This window comes from Ctenopharyngodon idella, chromosome 24 (genome assembly GCF_019924925.1).
Source record: "Ctenopharyngodon idella isolate HZGC_01 chromosome 24, HZGC01, whole genome shotgun sequence".
NCBI lineage: Eukaryota > Metazoa > Chordata > Actinopteri > Cypriniformes > Xenocyprididae > Ctenopharyngodon > Ctenopharyngodon idella.
In genome coordinates, this window is record NC_067243.1 from 18,264,964 (window position 1) to 18,292,124 (window position 27,161).

Sequence of the window (27,161 nt, forward strand, 5' to 3'; positions counted from 1 at the left end):
TAGAAACAAAACACTCTTGACTAAGTAAACACAAACAGAACAACTGGGTAAATGTGACAGTAACAGACAACTGAACTGAACTAAACACATGGCTTAATTACACAGTAAACTGAGGAACTAACAAGATAATTGACAAGACACACCTGAACAGAATACTAAAGCAATCACTGACCATGGAAACAAACAGGCAGGGGACAGAACTAATTAGCAGAACAAGAAAACCAACCTAGAAACAGACATGAACAGAACTCAGACCGTGACAATAACATTGTTGATGTGTTGGGTCTTGGCGGAATAGATCTGCTACGCTGCTGCTGCTGCTTTTGTGCTCATGACATGAGGGTGAGTAAGGAATTTTTATTTTTGGGTCAACTATACCTTTAAGAAGGTAAATGGGGTTGATTTTAAGTAAAAAAAAACCCAATAAAAAACCTTAGAATATTTCTTTAAAAAGACAAATCCTATACGATCGATCCTTACGCAGGAATCCCAGTCAGAAATATTCACACACAATTTACTGCACACACATCACGTCAGAAGCAAATGTAACGGAATACAAAATCAAACTCCATTAGCTTCACTGCCAGGTCTGATGCAACATGTAGGACACATTAGATGTATCCCACAACCACGGACATCAATACATGGAGATGCGCCTGCCTTACAGACATGCTGCAACATGTGAAAGCAAACCCTGAGATATCAGCACTTTTGCAGACTGTGCCAGAGGGTTAATCTTATATTCATGGGCCTCTCTTTGCTCTTCACACACACAGGTGAATGCTGACCACACGTGTTGCTGAGTCAGCTGTTTGTCATAGTGTATGATTACTCCACAGAGCCACTCTGATAAAAGCTTCACCAAACCTCAATCTCTGGGTGATCATAAAATCAATTCAGACCGCTGCCTGCCTCAATCCCACAGATAAGTCTTACACACATAGGCCGCTTTCAAACTCAATTCCTTACTAGTCAAAATACGCCTTCTTCAGCAGGCAAGCTGAGTCCAGAGATTTCCCTTATTCGCTTTCCTCCAGCAAACCCATCGCCGCACATTTTGTAAATTCAGTTTTATTTGCCTGACATCTTTCCATGGGATTTAGCCCAAAGAGTTTGTCTTAAGAACAGACAGAATAAACGAAAGATCGCTCTCTTCTTGACTTGTCTGGAGAGATGTTGTAGTCAGCACAATGTACATCTCAGGACAAAAAATTCTGGATGTGTAATGCTAATTGAAGCGTCCGATTCAACTGAAACAGGATTTAGTGACTATAAATGTGATCTGAAATAAGATTTTTACATTTTCTTGTTTCTGAAGTGTAAGTAGTGCTTGCCCATGCAAAGTCACTGCTGTAATGGTAGGTTGTGGGTGGTTGCGAGACGAATGTGCTGTGTGAACAGGACTTTTTGAGACTAACACCTGTTAGTAACTGACACTGTGAATGTAGCCTATGATATTCTGATCCCCACTTTTACTAACCACTAGGCAATTATTTATACAACCAGCACAAATGCAATCAGACAACACCAAACAGCCATCTTCCCTTCAAACACCATATTTAACTGCTACGCTGAATATGTTTAATCTATGTACTTCATTTGCAACTCTGGTCGAGCATCAAATGCTTGCACTTCTAGAAAAGAGATGCTAGTATGTCCACTTTGATTTCTTATTCCAGTACAGCCTATTTTCTTTCTGAACAGAGTGCATGGAGAGTTTATGAAGCCTAAATCGGGCTATAGCTTAAGTGAATGCCGTGACAGAGATCCCCTAAAGTGAACTGATGCATTCTCACGGCTTGCTACCTCCGCTAACAGCCCAGACAGGAAAGCATCACTGCTCTACTACTAAATATAACACTGTGGCGTTGAGTGCTCTGATTCACAATTGCTTGTCTATGAGGCTGCCTGGAGATGTGCTGAAACAAAATCAGCAGTGCATCACCGATCATGTGACTTGAATTGGCCTATTTGACACCCCTGTAGATGCACACACACAAAAGCCAGAGCTACTGGAATACACAGATGTATATCTCTAAGACAGCCTACAATTAAAACAGACCCAGGTGTTGCTAGGGAGTTGTTAGGTGGTTGCTAGGGAGTTGCTAGGATGCTCTGGGTGGTTTCTAGGGAGTTGCTATATGGTTACTAAAGTGTTCAGTGTTGTTGCTTACTAGTCAAGAGCCTCAAACAAAATTTATATGTGGTTGCTAGGGTGTTCTGTGTGGTTGCAAGTGAGTTGCTATGTGGTTGCTAGGGTGTCCTAAGTGGATGTTAAGGAGTTGCTAGGATGCTATGGGTGGTTTCTAGGGAGCTGCTATATGGTTACTATAGTGTTCTGTGTTGTTGCTTACTAGTCCAAGTCAAGAGCCTCAAATAAAATTTCTATGTGGTTGTTAGGGTGTTCTGGGTGGTTGCAAGGGAGTTGCTATGTGGTTGCTAGGGTGTCTTAAGTGGATGTTAAGGAGTTGCTAGGATGCTATGGGTGGTTTCTAGGGAGTTGCTATATGGTTACTATAGTGTTCTGTGCTGTTGCTTACTAGTCCAAGTCAAGAGCCTCAAATAAAATTTCTACATGGTTGCTAGGCTGTTCTGTGTGGTTGCTAGGGAGTTGCTAGGATGCTCTGGGTGATTTCTAGGGAGTTGCTAGGCGGTTACTATAGTGTTCTGGGTTGTTGTGTACTAGCCCATCCCGAGTCTCTGGATATTAAAGACTAAATATTTTGTTCCACTCACAAATGTTACATTTGAGAAGCTAAATGCATTGCTAATGCCACTTCATGTTGTTTTGCAGTATTTGAATACTTGATATAATGGTGTATTTGCGTCCTAATGTCTTCAGGCATCTTCGGTGCTACAATTCAAATCTACATTTTCTCGGCCCCAGCGCTGCACGGCCCCTGACAGCTGGGATCTCTCAGCGTCTGTTTTTATTATTTGACAAAAACAGCATCTTTTTGTCATGGCTTAATAGCTCTCCCTCTTCGTACTTCTTTAAGGAATAGATGATCGTAATCAGCATTTCTGCCAGCGTGCTGTTGACAGAGGCATCCATTTGCAGTGAAGCGTAGTCTGAGCATCTCCTTACAGATCATTCAGAAAGAGAGAGCGAGAGAGCAAGAGAGAGAGCGATGTGCTGCATCCACAGCTATGTAATTATTCTCATTATGTCAAATCACCGTGCCAGAACAATAACTGTGCTTTCATAAAAGGACACCAAATGTCCATCTGCTCTATGTAGCTGTACACAAGAGTTTCATACAGGAGAGAAGGAGAATTAAGTGACAAGAGGAGGCAAGAGCAGAACTGTGGCCATGGTGAACCTGGGGCAGTCAATTGCTTAAATTAAGAAAAACTAAAGCATGTACATTTTATTTTAGCCATTCTTACTACTTTAAATGAATATTTCAGGCTCACTTTTTTTTTTTTTTTTTTTAAATGAAAACATCTTCTGTAGGTTTCTATTACTGTCAATTACAATGGATGTGAATGGAGCCAATCTGTAAACATTAAAACATTAAAATACTGTTTCAAAAGTATTAGCCACAAGATGTAAACTGCCACAGCTTACAGTCAACATATTTACTTACTTAATACATGTTCCTTGTATACTCTACAAATACTCTAATGAGAGTTTGTTGAGGTGCAACGTTCCATATAGTCAACAGAATGTCTAAAGGGGACCATCAAAACAAAGTGTTACCCAATTTATCAGTGCACGTTCCAAAGAAATGACATTAACAAGCTGTTTCCTGTTCCAAATCAAGTTCCAAATTCTGTTCTATTCCAAATAGATCACAGTACAGAAGCAAAATGGGTTACGAATGCTTTCACTTTGACTTATTTTGGAGTACAAGTGCTAACCGCCAGGTCACCAAGCTAAAGATTTATTTGTGTGAGTGTGTGTGTGTGTGTGTGTGTGTGTGTGTGTGTGTGTGTGTGTGTGTGTGTGTGTGTGAAAAAATACATAAAGCAGCCATAAACGTAGAGCTGATTAAATAAAAGCTATGGTTCTGCAAGGAAAACTCACATTTAGATAAACAAGGTGACATATACAACCCAGCTAGCCTTTGAGTAAATCAATCACGGCTTAATGTCAGATTGTAAAGACAGAACGATTTTGACCTCCTATGTGTGTGCGCGTTAGCATGTGTGCAAATGGACGTCAGTAAGACTCTACTGTTTTTTTAAAGGATTAGTTCACTTTAAAATGAAAATGACCCCAAAATTTACTCACCCTCAAGCCATCATAGGTGTATATGACTTTCATCTTTCTGATGAACACAATCAGAGTTATATTAATAAATATCCTGACGCGTCCAAACTTTATAATGGCAGTGAACGGGGACAACGAGTTTGAAGCTCAAGAAAGTGCATCCATCCATCATAAACATACTGCACACGGCTCCGGGGGGTTAATAAAGGCCTTCTGAAGCGAAGCGATGCGTTTGTGTAAGAAAAATATCCATATTTAACAAGTTATAAAGTAAAATATCAAGCTTCGCCAGACCGCCATCCGTATTCAACTTACAAAGAAAATGTAACGCCTCTCGCAGTTCAAAACACTTACGCTACGTCCTACGCCTTCCGTATTCAACTTATGAAAAAAACGCAAATGATGCCGCGTTATTGAATACAAAAGGCGGTCTGACGAAGCTAAATATTTTACTTCATAACTTGTTAAATATGGATATTTTTCTTAGACAAAAGCAACGCATCGCTTCAGAAGGTCTTTATTAACCCCCCGAAGCCGCGTGGAGTACGTTTATGATGGATGGACGCACTTTTTTTGAGCTTCAAACTTGTTGCCCCCATTCACTGCCATTATAAAGCTTTATTAATATAACTCAGATTGTGTTCATCAAAAAGAAGAAATTCATATACACCTAGGATGGCTTGAGAGTGAATAAATCTTGGGGTAATTTTCATTTTAAAGTGAACTAATCCTTTAAGGCTTTACCAGTTCCTGTGTAAACAGAATATCTTGTTCCTGATGTCCCCACTGATCTTCTCAACCACAAAAAAAAAAAAAAAAAACACTGAATCCTCAAAGAGGTCCAATCCAATGTCAGCGTGATGGACTGTTTTGCCTCCCAGGCAGAAGAGAACTCTAACAGTAACAATTTCTAAACCAGGTTGAAAGACAGTAATATAAAACCTTCTCATACCAGTGCATTTCTTGGGGCTGCCGGGACGCTTGCCGTGCATCCCTAACTTGCATCCAAAATTCTCCTCCCAGAACTCTGCAAACCAAACGTTCCGTCGGTTGTTGGACAAGGAGCGGCTTTTGAAGTATCTGTCAAAGGCTGAAAATAAGTATGAAAGCACTGGAATTGAACTGGAATTGCAAGAGAAATGTTTAATCAGAATTTGTCCACTAGAGGGAATTTTACCTTCTATAGATGCTCTTTTTGGAAGGATGGTAATAGCACCTTCTGCCACGCTTTCCTGCTGGACGACAGGAGATATCTTTGAGCCCCAGCTGTCTGATCCCACCCACAGGAAGTGACCTGTTTGGTTGTTGCGCTTTGCAGCATCCAATACACGTCTGAAAGATAGGCAAACAAAATACACATTCACATGTGAGCCAGTGAAGTACCCTAAACCTAGAAACCTGAATGTGTCCTTCAAACAGACCTGTTCATTCTGATTTTCTGAGGTCAACAGTGTTCTGTTAGAACACTTAGAATTAGAAATTGGTCTAAAGTCATCAGCGTACCGGGCCAGATTCCAAAGGACATTATGTAATAGGCTTAGAAAGGCAGTGGATCTCGGGAATATGGGGACATGATTTGGTCCTGTGCCACAAGTACATAAAATTTTACAGCAAAAATTACTGAAAAGTGGATTATGTTAAAATGAGTTATCCAGGCCTTAGGCAGCACATTATAGGAAATAGCTGACTTCACCTGTTCTTGAGGTTTTCACCTAAGAGCAATACTTACAGCTCGACTGCATCATCTTCAACTTAACTCTATGAAAGTTCCAGTTAAACATCTGTAATTTGTCCAAAATTGGTAGCTTTTCAGCTGATTTGACTTAAAGGATTAGTTCACTTCAGAATTAAAATTTCCTGATAATTTACTCACCCTCATGTCATCCAAGATGTTCATGTCTTTCCTTCTTCAGTCGTAAAGAAAATAAGATTTTTGAGGAAAACATTCCAGGGTTTTTTTCCATATAGTGGACTTTACTGGAGTACAATGGGTTGACGGTCCAAATTGCATTTTCAATGCAGCTTCAAAGGGCTCTACAAGATCCCAGACAAGGAATAAGGGTCTTCTCTAGCGAAACAGTCATTTTCTAAAAAAAAAAAAGTTTATATACTTTTTAACCACAAATGCTCATCTTGCACTGCTCTGCGATGTGCCACTCATTACATAATCACGTTGGAAAGGTCACGTGTGATGTAGGCAAAAGTATCAATCCAGTGTCTACAAAGTGAATGTGTAAAGACTGAGCCAAACGCTTTTACAAAAAAAGGTAAAACAACGATGTCGGACGATATTGAAGTTGGAGGAGAAAATGAGATAGAGTTTGTCACCCTATGGCGGTACTTCTGCCTACGTCACACGTGACCTTTCCAACATGATTACGTAATGTGAGTTGGATCGCAGAGCTAGTGCAAGATGAGCATTTGTGGCTAAAAAGTATTAAAAAAAATGTTTTTTGTAGAAAATGACCGATCGTTTCACTAGATAAGTCCATTATTCCTCGGCTGGGATCGTGTAAAGCCCTTTGAAACTGCACTAAAACTGCAATTTGGACCTTCAACCCATTGTACCCCAGTGAAGTCCACTAATCCACAAATCCTGGAATGTTTTCCTCAAAAACCTTTCTTTCTTCAGTCGAAAAGAAATTAAGACATAAACATCTTGGATGACACGGGGGTGAGTAAATTATCAGGAAATTTTAATTCTGAAGTGAACTAATCCTTTAAAGAACCTATGAACTCAAAACTGGACTTCTTATGGCTTTTAATGCATTTATTAACTTTTATGACACCTAAATGCAAGCCTACCTCTAAAAGTTACCAGACTTCTAAAAGTTACCACACCTTCAAAATATTCCAGGGTAAAAGGACCAAATACACAAGCCTTCAAAAGTTTGGGTGGGTAAGATTCTTTTCTTTTTTTTTTTTTTTTTTTTTTAAATGTTTTTGAAGAAGTCTTTTACCAGGGCTGCATATATTCGAAAAATGCAGTAAAAACATATTGTCATATTGTGAAATATTATTACAATTTAAAATAACTTCCTAACCCCAAATTTTGAACGAATTTTTGCCCATCCAAATGTTCCACCTCCTGCCACTGACTAGCAAGGCAAGTAGCAAATCATGGATAATAACTGTGAGGTAACTAAAAACATATGACTATTTATAAAAGGGGGGCATTAATATGAAAAACATTGACTCAAGAAAGCCATTATTCCTTTTTCTCAGTTAAAATAATCCATACATATAATAATAATAAAATCAGAGCAAAACAAATTTCAGTGTAAACTTCTTGTAAAAGCCTTCTTAGGCATTTTATTTTTTCAGCAAATTACCAGGACAGATTACCATTATTATTTATTACCTATACATCAATAAATATATGGGGAAGGAAAATTGCTATTGATAAAGACACCTGATATCATCTTCATTCGCAAACATGACAATGGCACGAGCATTGGGTGTCTCCAGTAGCCGCAGGATGATCTTGTCGAACTCTCCCGGTCTGGGCTCTCTGGGGATCTTCAGAGACTGAGCAATACATACACCACCTGAGAGAAAGAAGATGAGGAAGTGACAGGAGAAAGAGACAGAATAAGAGGATGAAGAATGAATGATGGAGATAAGGAGATTGTGGAAAGGAATTGGATAAGAGGAAAGAGGAAAGAGAATGAAATTAATTAAGGAAAGGAAAGGAAAGGAAATAAATGTATAAGAGGAAATGGAATGGAAGGAAGGGATGGGATGAAAAAGAAAGAAATTGGACAAAAGGAAAAAAGTAAAAGACAAAAGATAAAAGGAAATGAAATAGAAGGAAGGGGGTGGGATAAAATTAAATGAAAAGGAAAGTAATTAAAGGAAAGGAATTGGATAAGAGAAAAGGATATAAAAGGAATGGATAGAATGAAAGGAAAGGTAACGTAAAAGGAAGGAGAATTGGAAATGAAAGGAAAAGAAAGGAGAAAAAGATAATCGGATAAGAATTAAAACAAAAATTGGATAAGAGGAAATAAAAAAAAAATGGAAGTAGGGAAGGGATAAGAGGAAAAGAAAATGAAAGGAAGGGGAAGTGTAAAGGAAATAAAAGGAATAGGAAAGGAAAGTATAATTGGATAACAATTGGAAAAAGGAAATTGGATAAGAGGAAATGAGTTAAACAAAGGAATGAAAGGAAAGGAAACGGGAAAAAGAAATGAAAAGGAAATGATAAGAGGAATTGAATAAGAGAAAAAGAAATGAAAGGAAGGGATGGGATGAAATAAAACATGATAATGGAGACAAAAGAAAGATAAATAGAGAAAAGGAGGAGGACAGAAAAGATAATAGGATATTGCAAATGAAATTGAAAGCAGAAGAGAGCAGAAAGAGAGAGAAAGACAGGACGTGAGAAGGTCAGAAAGCACGGAAAGGAGAATGAAAACACCAGGGCGGCAACAGAAACTTATTCCATTATAAGATGGACAGGGACGCACATAGATTAGATACAGAGGGACCAGAGAACAACAAACAGATTCAGTGTTTCTCTCAGCGGAGTGAGGAAAGCGTGTTTAGATTCAAATGATATCTGATAGTGTCACCTTGCCCAAGGTGCCTGCGGGAACACGAGGTGATGTCAAACACGTCCCGGCTTATTTACTCGGTCTAATGCAATTCACACAGCGCACGACTCTGCACTTGAAAACCTGTGGCCATAGTGTCATATCCACCAAAACGTACACAATAGCAATTCAGTTTCCGTATTCAGAGATGCTGCAAGAAAATTGTGACAAGTCATGTCGTCAAGAACTGATCAGGTCCTTAATACATCCCAGACACTCTAACAGTCACACTAATGGAGGATTCGTGCTCGCTGTCTCTCACCACAAAACAAACAATCTGCTCTCCAGGTCAATTTAAATCCTCACCGGCAATATCATGTTGTCAGGGAATTTCCAGCAAGGAGCATTTGATATGGAAACAGGCCACTGCTTGGCGTAAAGTGTGGCTATAATAGCCCTCCATCTTGTCTCTAAGCCCTCCATTACAGCATTAGCACTTCACGGCCTGAGTTAAACACTCCAGTACCCCTCCAAATACGTGCTCTCGCCACTACAGTCCATTTAATGAACAGCTATGGTGGCCCCATCCGGAGAGCAGCTGTGGAAGCCATCATGATGCTCAATTCACTCGAAGACACCCAGTGATTATGCCGAATGGGTGTCCTTTCAAGGATAAGCGCCATCGTCACGCTTTCCTTAATGGTGGCTGCTCTCCTTTGTTATCAATTCAGTCATCATCATGTAATTGAGATGCTGTGCGGTGATAATGTCTGCTGGTGGGGCGTCTTCATGGGACACACTTCAAGATGTCATGTCTGACTTGAGAGTGAGGCTTATTAGGGGAAATAAGATGCAACCTCAAAATATAATTGCTGCCCTTGGAAAAACATCCATCCATTTTCCAAACCTTGTGCTCTGTAGGATCGTGAGGATGAAGGAGCTTAACCCAATATCTTAGGGTGTAAGAAAAAAGGTACTAATATGTACCATTTAGGTACTAATATGCACCTTTTAAAGGGTAAATAAAGTACAAATGTGTACCTTTCGAAAGAATACCGCCCCAGAGACAGCTTTCGTACCTTTTTTTTCTGAGAGTGTAGGCTCTCTCAGATGGTCCAGTTCACCTATGCTGCATGTTTTGGGATTGTAGGAGAAACCGGAGCACCCAGAGGAAACCAACATCAATATGTGGGAGAACATACAAACTCCACACAGAAACTCCACACAATTCAGCTGAGACTCGAACCAGGGACATTCTGGCTTTGAGGTGACAATGCTAACCACTGAGTCGCTGCAAACAGTTTTCCATGCAGCCAATTTTTATTTCCCCAAACACTGGCAAAGGGGTTTACAAGAACACTATCAGTCACTAAGCCCCAAATATGATGGTGCCCTTCCTAAAATATAAAGGCAGCGATATATAGAAAGCCTATCTATACTGTGTGGGAAAAGTAGGCAGGATTTTATAAAGACAACAATGCCAATTTATCATTATTTTTAAAAAAAAATATGGGTGTGAACAAGTGTACCCAAGAGTCTATAATTCCTAAACAAAACCTCAGAAATTCACAAAATTAGGCAAGCACACGCGACTGAATCTAAAAAGCATACAAACTTTTTTGGAGGTCAGGCGATATGTGGCGCTATAACAGTTAAAAAGACTATATTTCTATAATAAATTATCTGACGATGACTTGGGTGTTCACAGGTTCGCTAAATAATAATATCTTTTTACACATGTACTTAAAATTCTTAAAGTGCTTCAACCCCGATAATCGCTGCTTTCTGCAATATTTATCATTATCATCATAATTACTATGATTAATAATAATAATTTGCAATTTTTATAGTTATTTTATTATAGTATTTTCTTCAAACTCTTCGATAGGCACTATAGCAACTCTTTGAGTCCCCCAAGACTTCCTAAAACACTCCCCTCAACTGTCATTGGTCAGCAAACAGCAAATAGCTCCACCCCAGTCTCACGCCATTGGTTGAGCTAATGTTGCTATGCTGGCCTGGTCAGATTACTCAAACAAACAGAGTGATGTTTTGAAAACACCACAGAGACACAGTGTTTATACTTTTCAATGAAAATCAACCAACAAATGGTTTACTTAGAGTATAATGCTTTTAACATTCAAAAAATCTTTAAAAAATGCTCTTAAAGGTACATATAAAAATAGTTCTTAATAATCCATTAAATATGTGTGTGTACTATGTATTTTTGTGCTTGCATAGATATTGCATCATTAGCTTAGCAATATGCTAACACTAAACTTTACAAGATTCAGCTGTATGTTTTGCTGGTTAAAACTTTCTACACTAATCGCTTATAAAATCCCTCAGGCTTTAGGATACTGACTTAAAGCCTGTTCATACCAAGAACGATAACTATAAAGTTTTAATAATCATTCTAATTCTATGAGAATAGCGAAGTCCACATCACAGCTATAACGATAATGGCACAGAAGAATGATATTGTTAGAATCATTTTTTTATCAAGCTGATGAAAAACAGCCAATCAGAATCCACCATTAAAGAGCTCAAGCATTTAAAGTGGCAGACTGTAGTGCACACTTATAATAAACAGAATATTATCATCTTTTTGTGTGGATGCTAATATAGCTACAGTTATCATTCTTGGTGTAAGGTTAGAAGGCAACTCCCTGAAAGTTTTGTAACAGCACTTACATTGATGAGTCATTTGAGTATAGTTCATCTGAGGTTCATAAACAAACACTGCGTTATCGTTGCCATGTCATTCACCTCTGAATCTGCTACACTCCAGGCTTTCGCCTCTCATAAAATATTCAGACAGGCCGTGACACCAGAATCAGAGAACTCTGTATAGGTCGGCGGCCATGTCTGGCAAGGAAGCTCATTTAAAGCTCCCTGGGTCAAATCCGCCCAAGGCATTAAGAGTTTGTGGTTGCATTAGTCACACCGTTGTGTGTGACAGAGGTACCAGAATCACAATCTTAAACAATTTATCAGCGCCTGTGGCGTCTTGTCTATTGTCAGCAGGAATGTGACTTGTTCGATAAAATAATCAGACAACAACACGATTCATATCTCATATTACTCAACAGTGGAGCAGCTTATGAAATCAAGTTTAAGATGTCTGTGTTTCTTTAAGCCTGTGTTCGAATTCAAAATAAGACTAAAGTATCTAAATGACAGATTTTGTGTTTCATGGTTCATAGTAATTAAAAGGAAAATGGTTGTGCTTCATTTAATGGCAGGAGCTGAGAAGCATTCTGGATGATTAATAATACAATTTTTGATCATTTTCCCATCAAGCTTAAAAGGCAACATAAATTAGCAGATTGTGCCAGCTGTGAGCTCAGTGTTGACATTTAATTCAGCAGCTGTAGTTGGCATACTACAAAAATGTCTCATATCTTTTTGACTTTTTAAAATTTTGTTTAGTTGGTTTACAATTAAATGTGAAATTAAAAAAAATCTCTAACATCATACGATAACTGATATGGTATTGATTTATTGTGTCAGTTTATTTTTAGTTGATTTACAATTAAATGTCAAATATCAAATAATAATTAAAAAAAAATAAAAAATTGACTGTAATATAACAACTTTTGTGTTCTAAGTCATACACCAGCCCAACAGGAAGTCAGCTATTATGGGTTGTTTGAAAAATGCATGCTCTGGAATTTGACATACTTCTCCCAGGCCTGCGAAAGGATTCTTGACATCTTAAATACTGTTGCCATGGCAACGCATCAAACTTTAATATTCTTTTTGGATGCTTTTGAAACTCTTAGCATGCTTCAAATTGCATGAAACTCGACACATACATCAGAGCTTTCAGCCAGCAGACATGGGCAAAGCTTTAGAAATTGGCGGGGAGGAGGGGCTCTATGGCACCACAATTTGACAAAGGGGGGTGGGGGGGTAATTTTGCCTACAGTCACCAAACTTGGTAGATATATTGGGCTCATCGAGCCAGACAACTTTCTAATTTACAGTCATTAGCTCAGACCAACAAGAAGTCAGCTATATTGGTTTGAATGTGGATTTTTTTTTTTTTTAAAAAAATCAGGCTCTGAATTTTTAACTACCCCTCCTAGAGGGTTTATACAATTCACACCATACTTTTTCAACATGATGAAAATACATTGAAGATGCTAAATTGTGAACAGATATTTGATATATTGAACGGTGTTGTCATGGCGAGGGATTAAAGTACTGTCAAAAAAGGGATACAGGAAGAGTCTCATATCTTCTAAACAATACATTATACTCCACTTATTTCAATATAAAATAATACAAATATTAGAAATAAACACATTTTATTCTATGTTTTCAATTCAAGAAGTAGGCATATGTGTAAGTTAAAAATAGGCAGATTACTGCTATCTGTTTAAAATAAATGAATGAAAAAAAAATTCATACACAGTATAACCACTAGATGGCAGCTTTTAAACAGATTCCTTAAAGGAATTCTTAAAAGGGTTTTGCAGTACCTTGGTCTCGCTTGGTCCTTCACTCTCTCGCTTTGTGTGTGTGTGTGTGTGTGTGTGTGTGTGTGTGTGTGTGTGTGTGTGTGTGTGTGTGTGTGTGTGTGTGTGTGTGTGTGAGTTTAACCCTTTTATTGCTGTGTGCTACTGCCTACATTAAAGAATTAATGGATAAGAAATCTCTTAGGCCTTGTCCTTTTCTATAAGTTTGAATAACAAAATAAAGGCAAAGAACCAATTCATCTGTAGGGCACTGACAACATAGTTTTATAATTAGGTCAAATAGGTAGCTTAATAATTATGTTAATAAACATATAAAAAAGACCTAGAGATAAATACTGGACATGAAATTCATCTAAATTTAAATGACATCATGGGCGTGGCTATTGTGGCTTGTGGTCATAGTGGAACCAGCTGCTGCTGTAAATGTGGCATATTCAAATGATTTTAAAATAGTCTTTTTACATTTACCCAGTTTAAATACATATTGCCCGTCGTGCACTGAAGCCACCGAGGTGGCAGTGCCATCGAGGTTGGGCCCATCATCGCTGCTTGCAGCTATATTTTTTAGTTGGTTTACAATTAAATGTCAAATATCAAACAATAACAAAAAAAAAACTATAATATCGGCCTATAACGATATGGTATTGATATATTGTGCATCCCATACAGAAAATGTTGTATTTTTGGTGTTTTGCATAATTAAACCCTAAACGCAAAGTTTAATTCAGCTCATCTTTCAGACTGAGAAATCTGCTAAAGAACTTTTTAATGAGCAAAAGTTTCCCTTCATGTCACACATAATCCAGTTAAGAGACATTAGGCAGCCTTTAAAATATTAATGCAATCAGTGCCAAGTGTGATTTGAAAATAAGTCCCACATTGAAGCCAAATTTTCTTCTCCACTGTTTACTGTTCATTTCATACAGCCTTTCAATATTTTGGCAGAAGTAAGCCTCGTTTTGCTATCACACGGCAGAACAATCTCACCTTTTTTCCTCAGACACGAGCACAGCCAGCGTCGCACAAAAAGTGTGCTGAGCGTGGGAGCGAGGGCTTTTGTGTTTCACACGCAAACCATGGCAGCCATTAGCGGTGCGACAGGCATGAGCCGACACAAATGCATACCACACTGTGTATACGATGAAATGTTTCAAATCAGAACAAAAGCATCTGTGGGAAGAGATACACTCACATCTGTACAAAACACTGTATGTGTATGTTATACAAATCGACTACAGTCAGAGTTGAGATAATTAGCACAGAAAAGTCAGTTAACAAGGTTTTCCGCTTTGTCATAGTTTTTTAATGTAGATCAATGGTAATGTATGTGTCAATGACAAATAAATATATCAAAGATAAAATAAATTTTTAAATATCTATTTTAAAAAGTGTTAAGATCTTATAAATGTACGGAGCCCCAAAAGAGACATGATGATGGAAAAAATAAGAGATGTGAGGAAAAAAAAAAAATTCAATGCTTTTGCGTTCTCTCACAAATGTTTTTTGTTCCCCCAAGAAACCCCATGGCTTCATGGGGCTTTTTGCTTTTATAAAATGCTTAGTCCATAAAAATATTTATTTTAATATTTACACAGCTGTATGTAATTTACAATGACTTTGAACACAGCTCAACCAAGCAAGGACCATAACTATCCATTTTATAATAAAATATTGCCTTTTCTTCTCATATTACTTATGAATCAATTGTAGAGTGCATCCAATCATTTTACATTTATGACACTTCCTTAGAAAATAACTGGCTATGCAGAATCCCTTCTTGTAACATAAAAGGTCAATATGAATTATGGAAATGAACGATGAAAGGTTAAAGTTTCCTCTTTAATAGGAATCAGAGCCTGGCAATGAATCTACTACAGCTCATTTCTAACCACCAAAATCACTGGATCAGTAATTACAGGAAAACTCCATTTAAAACTTGCAGGTAGGAAGTTACAAAGTTTATCAGCATATAACTTGCAATGTTGCCTGGGGGAGGCTGCCTCCTTCTTTTGAAGAGAAAGAGCAGTGGGTTTGTACCGTAGACAAAGACATATCTCTGCCAGCTCATGTCTAAGATCAACCTTTCCGCAGTTAATTGCTGTAGAAAGACACGTTTGGACCGGAGGAGAGGGGCTTCCTTGCTATAAATGAATCTCTGCCACATCACACTGCATTAAGCAGAGGATGCTGACAGTATTAATTTGTACCAAGACTGAAAATGCCACAGCGATCAGTTCAAAGACGTGTGAAATACCGGTTCAAGGATCTCTGCATGTTTAATTTCAGCAACAATGCATAGAGATTTTACTTGAATTTTAAATTTAATCTTCTGTCACCACTTAAATATTACAAAGTAAAATGTTGGTGGCTAAAAAAAAATATTTATATTGCATTGGTATTAAAATATATACAGGGCTTGACATTAACACCCAGCAAAAGCGGGTGGATTTCAGCAGTGGCGTGTAACACAGTCACTCCTACTAGCCATTTTGGCGGGTTGAATTTTATATATAATATATAAATTTTTTAATTGTCGTTTTTTAAAAATGCATCTGAAATAATAAACTAAGTGCAATGTAGTGTTGTCAATACTCAATACTGAAATATCTGAAAAGCTTCCAATACTCATTTTCCACAGAATAGATACATGATACCAGCTGCGCTTTCACGCTTTCTCATCTCTCATCCCTCCGACAGCGATTTGACACAGATACCCGCCTCCCCTCACTCACTAGTTTCATTTGCTCTGGATGAATATTGTTGGTGTTACAGGGCTTTCATTTTGTGGGATTGCGCCCCTGCCCCTTTCATCGCGAAAGTAAAAGTGCCCTTTGCGGTCGCATCGCGGTGCCCCCGCGTTCCCATTTCTCCTCCCCCGGATTTCTTCAACACAACCACCAAATCATTGGAACACGCTAAGTGCGCGCATATAAAGCCGTCTCTCAGCGCTAAATTGAGTTGTTTTTCTCTGCTTATTGCATGTAAACAGTCATATACACACAAAACAATGTCAAAATGCCGGTCTTGGCGAGTATTCACGTAAACACAGTCAGTTATGTTTTAAGTGAACGTAAACAGTTGAGAAAGAAAATGCATGTGTAACAGTATAATGGTCTTAAAGTGACAGCAGCCTAATAAACCTGCTGCCAAATTATGAGATAATATTAAAAAATATCTATATGGCAGTTTTCCCCCATGGTATCGATGTCAAAATTGTGGCCAGTGAAAATGCTGAGTGGCTAATAACTTCGGAAAACCACTAGCCACAGTGGCTAGTGAGCAAAAAAGTTAATGTCAAGCCCTAAATATAACCATTCAAGATTTCAGCAACAAATGAATGGGAATGTAAATGAGCTCTCTACTTACATAATAAAGAGTAAATCAACATACTTTATTTCAGCGACAGTTAATAAAAATGTAAATGTTGTTCAAGAATAGTATTTTTGTCATTTGAGCAACAACTGATCAAGATTTCAAATAAAATAGTCTCATACAGCATACCAAAAAGTTGCTTTTTCAATATTTGTATGGCACATTACATCAAACTGCTATTCAAAATGGATGCTTGGAATTTTAAATAACCATTAACATGAAATAGTAAAATGTTTGTCATATCAAAAGTTATTTACAAGTGAATTTACAGTAACATGCTTGTTTATCAATATTCATACAACACACTTGTACTACAAAATAAACTTAGTATTTCTATACTTTTAATTTCAGTAAAAAATATTTGAAATTAACTGACACTATGTACACTATGTAAATAGTAAAGTGTTGGTCAATATTCAAAATTCACGACACTAAATTGTTTTTCAAGAATAGTCATTTGAGCAACGACAGATTGAGATTTTAGAATAAAAGTCTCTACTTAGTAAATAGTAAAAATGTTGATTTTTCAATATTTATATATCATAATTATGTCAAATTGCTATTCATAGTGGATGCTTGAAATTCATGACACTTTATGATGAATTGTTGTTCAAGAGTAATATTTCTGTCATTTTAGCAACAACTGATTGAGATTTCAAACAAAACTTACATACTAAATTGTAAAAAGTTAATCAATCAATATTTATATAGCACATTATTTTGAACTGCTATTCAAAGTGAATATAATCTCTCTATAATCTATAATGTCAACTCTGCCCGATCAAAATGGAAAAAAAAAAAACTATCTAACATTGCATACTGCATATTAAAATGTGGATTGGTATATGTTTAATATTTATAGCCCATTACAGAAACGCATTCACTGAACACAGAGAATAATTCATTAATGGTTGTCATTCTGCTATTACTGTACATGCTTCCTCTGAGAAACAAGTATTACTGAATCATAAGCCAGCATCTACTTACAGATGCCAAACACTGAGGTTGAGGTTCAGAACTGCCTTAAGGATCAGAGAACCACGTTTGGCATTCTCCTTTGAGAGCCGCACACGGCTTTCTTTACATTAGGGAAAAAATAAGAGGACACAATTCGTTCCCATTACACATCCCGGAGGACACGAGTGGGTGCAGAGACAATTTTCACCCAGGACAGGGTGTTTGCATAGCATTAGAACGACAGAAAAGGCTTTCATGTGGTTAATACACAGCGATCTGCTCTTGACTGGTGTTAATGTCTTTTTTGAAGGCTTTGAGAGTTTGAATACGTAACTAGTGCATTTAATATAATCCATGGTTACAATTCAAACAGATGCCATGGACGCATTTTAAAATATCCTACGTTATACCAACCCAGCGGTTTAAATAGATGCAATAAATATTGATATTTTAAAGGCGCGTTCCCTCTCGCCTACTGCTCGCACATTTGCATTCAAATTAGATTACCTAACTTGAAGGGAAAAAAATGGAAAAAGAGCTGTAGATAGTGATTTGAAAGAAGCTCTGCTGCTGAACCTATTGCTAGAGCATTTATATGACAGTACAGGAACAGAAACATCAAGAAACATGTGTTGAAAAGAAAATCAGTTTCTACAAGGTCAGAAATGGCTGCCTTGAGCTGAATTGAAAATATTTCTCTGTACGCAGAAAAGATGGACCAAAGCAACCATGTGAGCGGTATTTGTGTTATAATTGCATTGGGCTGTTAAGCTAAAAATTAAAAGGTTCTGTTCTCAATGAAAATACGTGGTGGCAAATATTTCAGCCAGAATCAAGAATGTCATTTCAACCAAGGCAAGGACACATCACCTAATAATCAAGTCATTTCTAATTTCAAAGGAACTAAAGAGAGGAGCAGTGAACGGTGATGCTCATGCTTAATACACAAATACTCATGTTTTGAGGGCTGTCAATCAATTAAAATAAAATAAAATTAAGAACATGATCACAATTACTATATCAATGGTAATTCTATATATATATATATACTTAGAAAAAGACGCCAAAATATTTGATTGTCCATTTAATACACATGTACAAAAATGATTATTTTGTAAGCTGACCAACTGATTTTCTTCAGTAAATGAAGTGGAAACCATGACATAAATATTTGACATGACAGTGTTTTTTCTTTGGTATTGATTTAATGGTGTTGATTCGTATTGAGTGATAGGCAAGGAAAAACATCGATTTGGTGAGGAAAATGAAAGAAGCAGGAAATTGTACTAAAACATAGGGGAAAAAAAGGGGAAAAAAACACAGGTTTATTTAAAATAACCCTTTATATTTACTTTTTTCCCAGTTCTATAGAGTATCTTGTCCCAGTACTCAAAAATCAGTTAACATGAAATCAAAATTGACCTATTTACATTTTATGTTCCGGCCTTATTGTGCACAATTCATTATTATATTAACGTTTTTATAATATTCATTATCCGGCCATAAATCTAGCAACTTTGCTGAGCTCGTACCTTGATGCAACCTGTGCACCATTTGTCCTTGAGGTCCAGGTGTTGCATAGCACAGCTAGGACTCCACTAAAATGATGACCACTAGCATCTGTGATTCTGTAGTACCAACCATCCTCTCAGCAAAACCTAACATTTAATACACAATTAGGGCCTTATGATTTCCACAGTGGACTAGTGTCTGTGAATATTAAACCGCAAAAAGACTGATACCGAAATATGAAGTCTGTATGTTCTGTGTGAATATATGACGCTGTTTAATCAGTACACAATACTACTACGTGTGCCGCTCATCTCACTATATGAAGGCATAAACACATGAACTTCATATCTAGAACTGCTCTAAGAATCACTTATGAGCAATTCACCATTTCATTTGATAAAAAACTACAGTCATATTATAATAAAAGTTTGGTTTAGTAGCTTAACAGAAATATTATTATTATACAGTAGAATGTCTAATTTACTTCTTGGGTACAAACATGTTAATAATTGTAAATTAAGAAAACAAGAGATTCAAACAATAGGACTGACCATGTTGAGCTATATAACTGATTAGTTTTTGTAGATAGAGGTACCAAAACAGTTGCTCACCTGTGTAACAAAATGCATACTATATTAATGCGTCTTTGGTGTTTCTATGGTTTCTACGGAAGTAGAAACAGGAAACTGAGGGTAAGGCAGATATGGTGTCACTGACAGGCAACACGCAAAATCAAAACGGGACTTCATACCTTTGTAATGAAATAGCGATCGCGAGATGAATCCAGTCCATCGCACTTGCGTCCACTGAAAAACTTCCAACAGCACTTTTTGTCCACAAAAGTGTTAAATCCATGAAATACTGATATATTGACCATTGTTTGCATCATATTTCTGCTCTCAATCATCGTTCTTCAAGAAATTATGCATCTGAGCACAGTTTATGTAAAACCGTATACAATCATATACGTTAGACTATCACAAACAAGTCTGCGTCGAAAGTATATTTTTCAAAATAGTGCAGCAGTTGAGACAATCGATTGTTTTTGGAGACTAAATTCTGTCTTTTGCCTGAACGATTGGCCATCGCAACAATAATAGTATATGTATAGCCTCCAAACGATTGCTTTTGGAGGCTGATTGCTGCCTGAATCCATCATCAATATCGGTATTGTTTATGATAGCCTAGCGATGTAGCATCTGTTTATATGCATGGGTATATGATTGTTCTGTGAACAACTGGCAATCAACATACTTTCTGCGTATGGAGACAAAAACTGTTTATAACCTGTAAAAAGGTCTCATTTTTCTTTGTTTCTTTTGTATACAGCTAGGTTTTGTGTAAATTCAGCAATGAAAACACTAAAATCGTGTGCACAGATTTAAAGTTTTTTTCAATCTGTTAGTACAATTAACTGCACAGCAAGCCTTATTATTTGATAACTGTATGAAATAATCCCTAAAAAGCACAAACATGGCAGAAAAGCCAAATTCAGTGGCTTTAATTTGCTGAGGTGATGTGACGGCTAACAGACAGCAGACAAACAGCTAGTAGTGACAGCAGCCTCAATCCACCTGTCCCTCAAGTGGCCACGCCCTTAATTATGCAGAACTTTAAGGCTTAATATACTTTAAGCGGATGAGTTAAAATTCACCCCTCTCACAGTTGTCATGAAGGGAAAAATTAGCTATATAGACCAAAACCACTTTTTGTACCAGGCTGTAAACTTTTTTTTTCTGCTGTAAAGTTTGGCATTTTAACATGGGGGTCTATGGGACTGATTCGCTTTTGGAGCCTGTCTCTAGCGGCCAGTCGATGAATTGCAGTTTAAGTCGCTTTCGTGTTGGGTTCAAGAGAGAGAACGGAAGGTTGCTGCTTGGCAAATACACGGGCCTTTACACTGGTTAAAATAGCTGATTTCTCTGGATTTAAACGTTGTTAAACATTTTGGATAATGTAAGTACTCAAGCCAACAAAATATATAACATTGTTCTAGTGGTTTTTTGGATATTTTAATCCAAAAAAATCGTACATATTGTGCCTTTAAATCATAAAACACAGAATCCAGAAAAATTCTAATTACAATCCCGGACGAGCCCCCATTAATGTTATGTCCCTTCCCTAAACTCGGCGGTCTATAGACTACTCTTTGGCTGAACGCACTATTAAAAGACTGGGATAGGGAATAAGGCAGGCAGAAACGGCAGATCAAGTGAATATATATATATATATATATATATATATATGCTTTTGTTTCACACCATTTGGTTTTGTTTCAATAAATATGTCCCAGAGGGATTGCATGGCTTCTTCACTCCCTGTCGTGACAAAGTATACTATTTTTGAAACTTAAACCCCTTATAGACGCTTCTAACACTAAAACTTAAACACTCTGGTGTACCGCGCAGGCGGTATCAGTGGGTTTCGGGTACCTTAAGTGCCGCTCCTCCGTTTGTCTTTAGCAGTTGAGCTCATAAAGTGTTTTTGAAGTGTAATTGTCTTTGTGTGACAGGTTGTAATCCTCAGATGGCGCTCTGCTTTTGGGGCAAAGGAAATAGTCCGTGAAGCACATTGTGTTTTCCCTCATCTGCCACAGCACTGCGGCTGTCAGCCATTAATGAAACCACACAAAGACTTGTCACCTTGATTAAAACTGTCATCTAAGAACAATGATGCATACTGGAGCCTTATATGCCGCTGAAGGGGGTTTGTGTAGCTGAATGGAGGCACATTTCATACAGGCAAGGAACATTAGCTCTAGATGTCAGTCACCTGAGGCTGCATTTTATGTGTTGCTTGACAGAAATGCTTCTCTTGTTTGTCGGCTCTGAACCTGACGATAAAACTTGCGCACGTCTTTCAAGTTCTCTAATTACACATTCAGGTAACACATAAACATGAAGGATTGATCGTTAGCATGGGTTGAAAACATGAAACAGTGTTTCCTTCAGAGACCTGTTCAATTCTGTATTGAACAATCAATCATTATATATCGCTATGTATAATTATACAGAGTTCAGAGCGATTTTTCGTGTTGCTGTGCAGTTGCTAGGGTTTCGTGGGTGGTTGCTAATCAGTGTTGTTTTGTTAACTAAAAAGATTAAAATAGAACTTTTAACTGAAATAAAAGTTAATTAAAGCTAAATAGAAATGTTTAGAAAAACACAAACAAATAAAAATGACAAAAGCACATAACAAAATTACTAAAACTTAAACTAAAATTAAAACTGGAAATAAAGGTTATAAAAATATTAATAAATACTATAAATAGTGTTGGGGAAAGTTCCTTTTAAACGTAATGTATTACAATATTGCGTTACTCCCTAAAAATTAATAATTACATTACTTAGTTGCTTTTTATGGAAAGTAATGCGTTATGTTACTTTTTCTTACTTGGCTGAGACATGCCCTCTTCCAGGCCTTGAAGGTGTTTTTTTTTTTTTTTTTTACTTTACTTTCTTGCAAGTGTTTAACTCAGTAATGCATTTAACAACATAACCTATAATGTACACCTTCATTAAAAAACCCTACACATTTACAATGATGTTATATTCTGAGCACTTATAATATTTCCTGAGCCCGAGAGCTACGTATGCAAAAGAACTCATAACATTATAACTCTTTTATTGAAAGTTGAAAGTAATGCGTTTTGTTTCTTTTGTACTTTTTGTCTGTTACCGCATACATATGAGTGTACATGTCAAAGTGACTATGTTTTAAAAAATGTATGCAAATGAATAAAACTGAAAAGTAATGTGCATTACTTTAAAAAAAAAAAATAATAATAAAATATCAACGTGTAAATTTCTAAAGTAATGCATTACTTGTTACATAAAAAAGTAATCTGATTACGTAATGCACACTACTTGTAATGCATTACCCACAACACTGACTATAATAGTATATAAATAATACTAAAATAACACTGTTGCTTACTTGCTCAAGGGTCAATTACAAATAAGAGTGTCCACTATAAAAAAAAGAAAAAAATAATTTAAAAATATAGTTTAAATTTCCTGTGTGAAGTTGTTAGATATGTACTCTTTGTATTCATGTTGGTTTCATATGGTTTTAAAAACATTAATAATATTTTCAAGAAAGTGTTCAATTTAATATCTCTAAAACGTCATGTGATGCTGTAAAGTACCATAAAGTGTACACTTCTTTATTATTTTCAAAAAAGTATTTAAATAAATGTTTCAATGTAAAAAACAATGAATTGGTAATTCATAAATATCATTACATTTTTAGGGAGATGCACCACATGACATATTACAAACTGAAGTAACCTTATTTCCCTAAAAAAATACAATAATATATTTTAATTCAGAAATTAAAAAAATGCTCATCATACAAGACGTCTTTTTGCATTATTGTATGAATGAATTTTCTAATAAATTACTTTCTTTGCCAGTTTTTGTTGTTGTTGTTTTTTTTTTTTTTTACAGTTGCCAGCAAGTGCCAGCATTTTTTCTCATTTTCACAAAACTTTTATGGTCACCAGAATATTTTGATGTATGAATATGTGAACATACAATACATCAAATACAAAGTTCTGTCATGAAACTCTAGATGGCACAGGCTGATAGGTCCTTAACTCAATCTGCTTGCAATCACAAAATTCTGTATAGGGCAGATTGGTTCCTGCTGTATTAGTAGCCAATGAGCTCGCTGCTCAACCTTCAAATACTTGGTCAGCATTTGCTGTAGCAGTTGCAGCAGGCTTTCAGAAACCCTCCTCCTTCCCCAGCTCCACCTGTATAGATCTGCTACAGGTAATTCATGTACTCTATATTGTACAGCAGAAGCATGTCTTACTTGCTCACAGCAGCATGTTGTGTATGTATTGGCAGTAGCAAGTCCCGTATTTGCTCTGCAGCAGATTCAGCAATAACCAACCATCAGTGGTGGGGAAAGAGTTAATAGATAGGACATAAAACCAAGTGTGTCATGTCATTGACCCCACAGTTTGGGTTATTAATGGAAATTTTTATCCTTATATATACATCCCAACTATGTGACCTGTGCAGCTGTACTTAGTGCAGTGCAACTTTTGCAATACAATCTACAGACTTAAAAAAAGGTCATCCATTGTGCGACAACCCTTTGCCAGAATCAATTAGCTGTGAAAACATTTGAGGCTGCACAACTGAAGAAACAACAAATATTGATTAAGTAGTGCACTGCTATTAAACTGATATCTAGCATGTCATTATGCTTTGCTGTTCTCAGTGTTTGTTTTATTGTATCTCATTCTCTAATCTGGCTTTAGTTCAACTAAAAATTGGAAGCAACAACCATTTACTACAAGGAAATGATTCTCCACCCATCATAGTGAACAAACCGTGACTGCTAAAACAGTTTAATAAGACAGATCATCAGTCATACCTGCAATTATGCACAAGGCAGTGATATATAATATACAAAGAGCCGCTATTAGATATAGATTAAGAATCGAGAAAATACTAATGACAAATGATATGATAGTGGTACTAAGAATTTCAAGGGCAAAAGTATTTCACCTGTAATATTACTTTCTCAACCACCAACATGTTTATTGACAGATAAACGACACTCCTGAAACATATGTTATTTTGCTTGAATTGTAAGCAAAAAACTATTTATTTTTTTTGTGATGAATTAGAACAACAAGCCAGACCTCATCATCCAATGTCAGTGTCAGACCTCACTGATGTTCTTGAGTCTGAATGGAGGCAAATACTCACAGCCATATTCCAACATCTAGTGGAAAACCTTGCCAGAAAAGTGTAAGCTGTTGTAGCAGCAAACAGAGGACCAATTCCACCATTCCTGTATCTCAATCAGCAGAATTTGGCGCTAGCAATGCCAAGATCATAGTTTTGGATACTGATAAATTGTGATAAAAGCATCTGCCAAATATAGAAATGTAATTCCCATGGTTCTGAAATGAAATGTCCAACAAGCTCACATTTTTTGCATGTATTTGTAAAGTTTAGCTTAAATAAGAAAAAAACCAGCAAACAAACCAAACCAAAACAAAAACAATAATAAATAGTAAAAATATATACAAAATATATAACATGGTTCAAGTGTTTTTTTGGATATTTTAATCCAGAAGTCTTACATATTGTGCCTTTAAATCATAAAACACAGAATCCAGAAATATTCTAATTACGATCCCGGACGAGCCCCCATTAATGTTACGTCCCTTCGATGATCTCGGATATCTAGACCACTCTTTGGCACAAACACTATTAAAACACTGGGAGAGTGAATAAGGCAGGTGGAAACAGCAGAGCAAGTGAATATATATATATATATATATATATATATATATATTCATATAACAGTTATACAAATAAGAAATAACATAGCGTAGTTCTAGCATTGTAGCTAGAGTATTATATTGTAATATTTATGTAAAATAAAATAAAATATATATATATATTAAAGATACAGTGTGTACATTTTAGCTGCATCTAGCAGTGAGGTTGCGAATTGCAACCAACGGCTCAGTCCACTGCTCACCCCTCCCTTTCGTAGCACATAGAGAAGCTACGGTGGCCGACACAGGACAAAGATGCCATAGTCTGAGACAGAAGAGAGTAGCCAGTCAAGCAATGAGGTTTCTTTTTACTTCTAACAAAGAACGCTCTCTGCTTCTAATAAAGCAGACAACTACTACTACTACTTCTTCTTCTTCGGGTGTATTCAATGTAGTGACGATGCAAGCTGCCTCTAAAAACACCAACGAAGATGAAGAAGAAGAAGAAGAAGAACATAGTGACAAAACGCACTCTGTAGAGTAGTTTGTCCATTTAGGGCTACTGTAGAAACATGCCGGCACAAAATGGCGACTTAACATGTAAGGGGACCCGCAGTGCATGTAGATAGAAATGGCTCATTCTAAGGTAATAAAAACATTACGGTTCATTATGAAAGGTCTTTTTTTACACCACTGAAAACATAGTTATTTATATTTTATTGCATTTCTGTCAATACATCCTCCTAAATATTGCACACTGGACCTTTAAACATTGACATCTTCAGCCTTTATTCAAATATTATTAGACAGACTCACTCAATTCACCATTTAACCTTGTACACCGATCCAGGTAATGGAAAACTACTCCACTCAGGTTGGATTTACTGAATTCTCTTATAACTTCTCAAGCCACTAAATATTTCATAAGACATCTGGAAATGCTTATCTGGAGTAGTTAATTATGAAAGAACAGGTTTATTTGCATGTTCTGATCAGAGTGAACGCGTGATAGGTGCTGTTGTCACTGTCAGGTTGGCAGCGTTGTACTTTTCCATGTGCAACAGGGCCCTGGGGGAAGCGTAGCCTTTTACCCCTTATGAAAATGCTAATGATGAGTCTCATCATTGACTCAATCTCATTTTGGATGCTTGAGAGATGATAGGAATGCAGTATTCATGGAAGGTCTCAGCAAAGGGCTTTATGACAGTGAGACAAGCTAGGGATAGTGCAAAATTTCATGAGATGTGTTTGTGGCAGAGAGAGATGAAGCTGTTTGTTTCCAGAGCAGAGTGATAATGTATCTATGGTTGGATATTGTGGAAACGGTTTTAAATATTACATGGATACATCCGGCACAATCTCATATGCTTGTGTACACAGTCAAACTGACACAAACCCACCAACAGAAAGAGAGAGAGGAAGACAGACTGTCATATCTCCACAGCGGGATGTGAATTACTATTCATTTCCTTTAAAAGTAATATTGAAACTTTTCCTCTAAATAATTAATGTCAGAAAGCCACAAAAGAAAATACAAGTTTCGGAAATTCTAAATTACTTTTTCACTGGAAGTGAACGTAAGAATGGATATCTGCCCTTCAGTGGAAATGAATAAAAGTGATATTCATTCTTTTGAAATGTACTGCTATTGAGATATCAGGTCACTAAGGATGTAAGTTCTTTAGCAGATCTGAATGCTCTTAATGATTCCACTTCCTTAGTAAAGATTCTTTCAGTACTTCTGAGGAAGAAATATTTTAGGGGAAAAAAGTAAATCCTAATAAATGATGAGATCATTTAGATGACACCTAGGATATACACCTAGGATGGCTTGAGGG

At 36.8% G+C, this 27,161-nt stretch overlaps 1 protein-coding gene across 2 annotated transcripts in view; it reads right to left on the reverse strand.

Moving 5' to 3' along the window:
- grm8b (glutamate receptor, metabotropic 8b) overlaps positions 1-27,161 on the reverse strand; it is a 163,512-nt gene that overhangs the window by 49,236 nt on the left and 87,115 nt on the right. For both annotated transcript variants that reach the window (XM_051884858.1, XM_051884855.1), the window contains exons 4-6: positions 7,629-7,764; positions 5,394-5,548; positions 5,169-5,306 (exon numbers count right to left, since the gene is read on the reverse strand). In XM_051884858.1, coding sequence (XP_051740818.1) covers positions 5,169-5,306; positions 5,394-5,548; positions 7,629-7,764 — 429 coding nt within the window. The remainder of the gene's footprint in view (positions 1-5,168; positions 5,307-5,393; positions 5,549-7,628; positions 7,765-27,161) is intronic.